This window comes from Dendrobium catenatum, unplaced genomic scaffold (assembly GCF_001605985.2).
Source record: "Dendrobium catenatum unplaced genomic scaffold, ASM160598v2 fragScaff_scaffold_151, whole genome shotgun sequence".
NCBI lineage: Eukaryota > Viridiplantae > Streptophyta > Magnoliopsida > Asparagales > Orchidaceae > Dendrobium > Dendrobium catenatum.
Window position 1 is genome coordinate 365,007 of NW_021318613.1, and position 7,818 is coordinate 372,824.

Genomic DNA, 7,818 nt, shown 5'->3' on the forward strand with positions numbered 1-7,818 from the left:
CTTGATCTAGTTTACCCTCAATAATGATATTAAATCCTATTAGTGGAACACATGATTTAATACCAATGTGATCCAATATTAACTAAGCATCATCACAATATAGTTTTATTATAAATGATGATGTAGATGAAAATGCAACCACATACATTACACAACTTAAGATTTCTACACAGAACATTTTAACTTTATATTTTAAGGGGTGCTTCGAGCTATGCGATAGAGTTTACCAAGACCTTTACTTATGTAGTTCACCATGAATTTGCTAGAGAAAATATAATAATCATCTATCAAGTAGTACAAACTTGTTATTTGGAACTACTTGTCATGTAGATTCAGTTATACTGGATGCATAGGCAATCTTATATTATCAACTTCTTCATTTGACTTGATAATGTTCATTTAAGGGGAGAGAGCCTTGACTTGGAATATTAAAAAAAAATCAAACCAATAGAAATACATTTTGAAAACTCACTATCCATGTACCACATGCTTTCACTAGGTATTTTGTGAGAGCATCCCTGATCTTGATCATAATAATCAAGTTTATCATTTTCCATAAGGCACTATTTATTCCTCCTCCTTCAACTCTTGTTCTGACAAATTTGAGGCTGAGTCTACCTAGAAGGCATTTTGCATCATTTACTTCCCTTTTAAAATTCATATTTTCTTCACAATTCTCCTTGGTAGGGTGAGTTTTCAGGTTGGGAAATCAAACCTTAAATGCCATGGCTTCTTGCATTGAAAATAAATTACATAAGATGAACTTTTATTGAATTTACCTTCCTTACCTTTTCCCTTTTCAAAATGACACTTCTATTTACGCTTCAAGAAGTCTTTGAATTGCCTCATCAAAATAATTATATCATAATTTCCATCTAATTCTATCGTTGTTTGAGTTGTCATCCTTCAGTGCTATAGTCTTCTCCTTCCTTTTCTCTCATACATCCTATAATTTTTGGCTTACATTTTGCTCATAGGTAATAAGAGAGCCAAGTAAATTATCAATTGAGTAAACATTTAAGTCTTTCTATTCATAGATAATAGTGACCTTTGCATTAAATTTATGTGGCATACAATGAATTATTTTGCCAACATTTTTTAAAACTTGATGTTCTCTACCTAAGGCATGCAAAGATGTCACTAACTTAATAAATCTTATGTACATGTCATAGATAGTTTCATTTAGTTACATACAAAATATTTCATAATCATTTAATAGTAAGTTTAAACGAGATTGTTTAACCTCATTTCTACTTTCATAAGTAATGTATAGTCTATCCCAAATTTCTTTGCCAATTATACTGGTAGAGACTCTCATATAGTCTTCCGATTTAAGTACACAAAAAAGGCAATTTAAATATTTTTCATTAAGTTGTGCATAGTCAGTATCCTTAAAACTCCATTCATTAAAAGTAATTTCTTCCTTGAAGCTATTAATAATACAAGTTGAGGTGTATATCCAACTTGAATCATATGCCATATGCGATAGTCCATTGAGTATAGAACTATAGACATACAAATTTTTCAAAAATCAAAGGAAATATTATCAAACAGTGCTGAATGGATTATTGAATAACCCTCCACAATATTTCTACTTCCAAATTGTGCCATGGATCATTTTCTTAAGGATTTTTAAATCACTAATTTAGAGACTCGCTCTGATACTAATTGAAAGTTCAAAAGAGATTGTTAAACCTTGCTGAACTACTCTAGGCACACCAAGAGGGGGTGGGGGATGAATTGGTTATTTAAAAATATTTTTTTTCAAAACCTTTTTCATGTTACAAATGATGTTAAATATAAACACAAGTGGAAGCAAAAAAGCAATGAACCGAATAAAATTTATATATTTTTATTTTATAAAAATGAACAGAAAATATTTTTGTTTTCTTTTTTTATTTTTACTCACACAAATCTATGCAAAATAATCATAATATGATTATACAATATTTATAAGAAGATAATATTATAGGAATTAAAATTCAAAAAATAAAAGTGTTAAAGGAAATAAGAGTACACCAGAAATTTTATAGTAGTTCGGTCAACCTTGCCCTACGTCTACTCCTCGGAGTCTTATCCAGATATTGCCCTAAACCTTTAATGACTTTCTTTTAGCTCCCACAACAAAGCGGAGAAGCCCTTACAAAATTGATTTCACCCTTCTACGGCGTGGCTGAGAACTTGAAACTTCATCATGGTGAGGCAGAGAACCCTAAAGTCCTTTTCACCCTCCTAGTTAGATAGAGAAATAGGAATCCTTTTCACCCTCCTAGTTAGATAGAGAAATAGGAATCCTTTTCACCCTCCTAATGAGGAAGAGAACCTATGATCTTTGGCCTTGAAGACTTTTCCCCTTGAGGCTTCCTGACCTCAAGATAAATTAAGATATAGAAGAACTTAGATAGAGGCTTGCTTGGAACAACCGTGTGAAATCCCCTTTAGACTACTTCTCCCTCATAAACACCTTCTCCCCCTCTTCCTCTCAAAGATCCATGATCTCTTAAGAACACAAATTTCTAACAAAGCTCTCCCACAGAATTCTCTCAATAGCCAAAAGACACTTCTAGAGTCTCTTGAGAAAGTTTAAATACAAGGCTTCCAAAAAAATCTAATTTTTCATGTTATCAATTTTTGATCGTACAATACATCTTGTTAGTACTGTACGATGAACAAGTGTTTGTACAATTAGTTGAAGTATTTTAATTGATCGTCCAATATGATATCTAGGTCGTATAGTATGATTAATTCAATCGAATATGATTTTTGTCCCGTATGATGGCTGACTATTAAATATCATCCCAAGAGCTAATTGGGTCGTATTGTATGAATAAGGACATCATACAATACAATATGAAATCTCAATTAATCTGGATTCAATTTCTTAATTATAGAATTAAATTATGCACAATTTAAATACATCATCTAGTATGATCTTAATGGTGTAAGACGATTCATTCTATTTTTAAGTTTTAAAATATTACCTAATTTATGATTGACAGCATAGTTTTTTATTTCTAGTGATAGTCCTGTATGATTTGGAACGTACAATATAATTAGTTCAAATTTAAATTATCTTAATTAAATATTCTAATTAATTCCTATTTTATCCAGATCATACAATATGATACAAATCATGCAGTACAAACTTCACAGAAAAAAAAAAGAATTTTGCTCCGTGGTCTATGTTTGCACGATCTCCAAGATTGCATATACCTTTTACAGGACATTTGACTTAAGAAATATAAAAAAAAAAATGAAAATATAGACTCTTTTAAAAACATCAAACCTATTTTATCAAGTCTTGAGTCGATCCTTTGTTGCATGGTGTACTTCAAATGTTTAGTGCTCACACGAAAGATATGCAATAATAGTTCTAGAAGAAATGAAATAACAATCCAATAATGTTTGCTATCATCAAAATCCTAAGCTCAGGATCTCAGATTGCAACATAGGTGTGTTTAGTCAACCTAGGTTAACTTGGTCAAACATGTTTGACAAGGGGTTGGGATTGGGTCCAACACATTCTAAATGACATTTGAAACTTGTTGGAGATGGTCCCATGTCACAAGGTCTCTATGTTCAAAATGCATGATGAGTTCTTTATGCTTCACTTGGAACTAATCAAACATGATTTCATGGTCACTTGATAGAGTTTTGAATGATTTGAAAATTCCCCAACAACGGATAATTGTCCTAAGGGATGTTGGGGTTTAGATTTGGAATTTTTATTTGAATTTGAAATGGAATTCAATGAATTGAAAATCAAGATTGAATTCTGATTTAAAGTTTTGACCTCGCATAAAAAAAGAGTTAACACAGGTCCTCTTAAAAAACTCTTAAGAAAACATCCATCATTTTAGACAATTGTATGATTAATTGACTTCAACATCTTAATTGGCTATTATCTTTAGGGAATTTGCAAGGTTGTTTGCTTAAGTGATTGACTAATCCTCTTCTATCTTTCCCTCATTTTTTCTTCTTTACATTGAAGGGCTGAGCTTAAAAAACTCTCAATCTAGTTTACCCCTGATAATGATATTAAATCCTATAATTAGTGGAATACATGCTCTGATACGAATGTGATCCAATATTAACTAGACATCATCACAATATAATTTTATTATAAATGATGATGTAAACGAGAATGCAACCATATAAATTCTACACAACTTAAGATTTCTATGCAAAAAATCTTAACTTTTTATTTTAGAGGGTGCTACGAGCTATGTGATAGAGTTAGGGGTGTAAATGAGTCGAGTCAAGCTCGAGTCAAGGGGTGTTCGAGCTCGACTTGCGAGTCAAATACCGAGCTTGAATTCGAGTAGAGCTTAAAATTGGAGCTTGAGCTCGACTTGCGACACAAAAACAAGCTCGTCTAGCTGCTTGATTTTGGTTTCTTGCCCACCGCAATTTTCCACCCAGCTAGATTGCAGATGCCGGAGTCGAGGCTAGCGGTCCCAATCCATGCGGACCTGCAGATGCCTAAATCCACGTGATCCGTTGTTCTTTCCCTTGGATAAAAGAAGGTGTTCACATGGTTGACACCAAATGGCCAACGGTTCGAATCCAGTGGCACTGCATACACTCGTTTTTTATTTTCTCTTGTATAAAACATTTAATGCATTGCATTTACATTTGACAACCATTTTTCTTGGGAACATACACACTTGTACAACAATTAATTTTGTTGAAAAACTTATTACCACAGTACAACTACATGTTTTTGAAAAACTAACTAAAAGTTTTAAAAAATAATAATTATTTAAATTATATGTTTTTGAAAAACTAACTACCGCGGTACAACCATCTATTTTTTTAGATTTAAATTTAATAAAATATTAATTACTCAAACTACCTTAAAATGATTCTAGCCAGCTGGCGAGCTCACGAGCCGAGCCCCATCAAGATCGAACTCGACTCGTGAGCTCGATAAGCTCGTCTTGTGAGCCTATAAACGAGTAGAGCTCGGGCCAGCTCGAGCCAGCTCGCGAGCCGGCTTGGCTCACTTACACCCCTAGATAGAGTTCACCATGACCTTTACTTGTGTAGTTCACCATGAATTTTGCCAGAGAATATATAGTAATCATCTATCAACTAGCACAACCTTGCTATTTGGAACTACTTGTCATGTAGATTATGTTATACTGGATGCATAGGCAATCTTCTATTATCAACTTCTTCATTTGACTTGATAATGTTCATTCAAGGGGAGAGAGCCTTGACTTGGAATAGGAAAAAAAAAATCACCTAATTACATTTTACAAATAATTAATTTGAATTCATATTCCTATCTACTCTAACTTACAGTACAAAATGAATTCCACTAAACTAATTGATCCCTCTCTAATCATCAGTTCACAACTAGCAAAATTTGTTGGAAAAAATTAGAGATTGAACACAAGCCCTTATGAATATATCTCCTTTATATCTCTGCTCTTAAAACTTATAATAGTCAACTAATTACTTTTATGTTTTCCTCCTTGTAGTCCAACTGGAAGAGGTTGAGTCGATTTGAAGCAAGTCTTAGTGAGTACATTATCTTCTTGTACTCATCCCAGGTGAACGACCTATATTTTTGTGGGTTCTCAAGTGTAACCATCTCAGGCAAAGGAGAGATACAAGCATGAAGTGGTGGTGCAGCAAAGAACATTGTGGAGAGCCTTGATCTTCTAGTATTGGCCATGGCCCTATGTCTCACACTCAAACACCTTCCATTTGTCATTGCCTGTAGAAGAAGAGTATATTATTCCCAAGTAGGTCAAAATCAAGGTTTTGTTTGAGACAACTTTCTTACTGATTCTTAAAGCAGTTTTTTAGTAAAAAAATTTTAATTTTTGTTTTAAAAAGCTTCTTTAAGAAGCAGTAACAAAGATGTCCCAAACGAAGCCTAAACATTATGAAGAATGACCAACCTGGAGTGCATCACCAACGTTGACGAAGAAGGCAGATGGATCTGATTTAACTGGTATCCACACTCTGTCATTTGTAGGTGATTGTATCTGCAAGCCTTCTACATCATTTGATCTTAGGATTGTCAACATCTGAGGGTCAGAATGCTCCCCAAATCCAACCCTGGCAACCTTGTCATCTTTATTTTTAGAGATGCTCAATCTATCTTCACTGTTTCCATAATAGGGAGGATAGTGGTTTAATCTCACAAGTGAGTCGCTATCTTCATCCCTTACAAGCTTGCTAAAGGTCCTCTTGTCATCAAGCCCCAATCCTTCTCCTAACATGTCTAGAATTTCACAAGCAAGCTCCTTCATGGCCTCCACATAATTGTTCACTGCACAACTGCATGACAAAGAGGAAGATGAGAAGAACAATTGTGATAATTGGTTCACGTTTTTATAGTCTTACAGTTACTGTATTTTTTGTTTGTCGCTCTCAGAGTTTACCACATGCAACTGGAAAATCTTGTGTTCTTGGAAATATGGGATATTAAGCCATCATTCTTTGTCATTATTGATAAGGACTTGTGGCTTTATAATTGTGACATTGAAATGTCCTCATTATTAAATTTTTAATCCTAGTTTTTCAAGAATTACTTACTGCAGAGATAAAATTAGAACTTTCAACTTTTTTTCTATTGTTTTTCTTCATAAGATCTCAAAAACTTTTGGGGTTTGATACACCAAACTTACAATTGATTCATTTCACCCTATTTTCTCAGCGACCTCTCACCAGAATCACAAGAAAGAAAATATTTGAAAAATATCATTAAAAATAAAATTGATCTTTGGAACATATAAAAAACTTAGAGAATTATTATAATTATAGCAATTTATAATTGAGGATTTTAATACTAAGAAGGAGAGAAATGTTATATATATAAAGAGAAATAAAACATAAAAAAATATAAATTTTGGTCGCCACCCTAGCCACATAACATTTCACCATATTTTCTAAGTGACATCTCACCAGAAACGTCAGAAAGGCTAATTATATATAAAATAACTTCAGATGCAAACTTTGGAAATAGATTGAAAAAAATAAAAAAGGATTTTCAGCCAAACAGTACAGCTAATAACTTAAATGGTCATAATTTATAGCTGTTTCTGGTTAAGGATTTCAGTATTCAGCATGAAAGATGGAGATTAAAAGACAATAAGGAATATGCAGATTATGTGATTAATTACCAGAAGTTTCTAGGATCCTCCCTGTTAAGTGTCCTAACTCTTTGGTAGATAGAAGAAGGATTTGTGTGGAAGAGAAGGTACTCGAGCTCGCCGGTATCACCATTGAATCCAATCTTCTTACTTCCATATCCTATAGGATTTGGAGGTCCAGCCTTTTGCTTCTCAGAGGCAGGCAATGAGAAGAATTCCTTACTTTCCTTCTCAATATTGTAAATAATATCCTTTGAAACACCATGGTTAATCAGCTTAAAGAAACCAAATTCCTTGAAAGCTCTCACAATGAGCTTCCTCGCTCTCTCTCTTTTCCAAGAGAGGTCTATAACTGGCAAATCAAGATGAACGAAGCTTTCCTTGTTCTCTGGCATGAAATGGTTAGCTACCATGTCTTTGTACAGTAGAGTGGAAGAAGAAGAAGAGATGGCAGGTTGAAGAGAGACGAGTCTTGGTGGCATTTATAGTGCTAAAAGGAGGCCATAATCCATTATAGAGTTGCGAGGCATTCAAAGGCTGGTTTGAATTGAGACAAGTAGATAGGGTCAGGGGGATCATATGTTAAGATTCCAATAGTGTTATTATTACTTGAAAAAGTGCTTTATATTTCTATTTTCTCACCTTTCTAAAGAGCTAGCTAGATTCAGCTTTCAAGTATTTTATGTTGCAACTTACATCTAAAGTGCCT

At 33.5% G+C, this 7,818-nt stretch overlaps 1 protein-coding gene across 1 annotated transcript; it reads right to left on the bottom strand.

Moving 5' to 3' along the window:
* Positions 1-5,193: 5,193 nt before the first annotated feature.
* On the bottom strand, positions 5,194-7,544 carry LOC110113126 (gibberellin 2-beta-dioxygenase 2). The gene is made up of 3 exons (XM_020845561.2): positions 7,140-7,544; positions 5,913-6,294; positions 5,194-5,725 (listed from the first exon to the last, which is right to left on the bottom strand). The coding sequence occupies exons 1-3, from the start codon at positions 7,520-7,522 to the stop codon at positions 5,453-5,455; spliced, it is 1,038 nt and encodes a 345-aa protein (XP_020701220.2). The 5' UTR covers positions 7,523-7,544; the 3' UTR covers positions 5,194-5,452.
* Between the last annotated feature and the right edge of the window lie 274 nt (positions 7,545-7,818).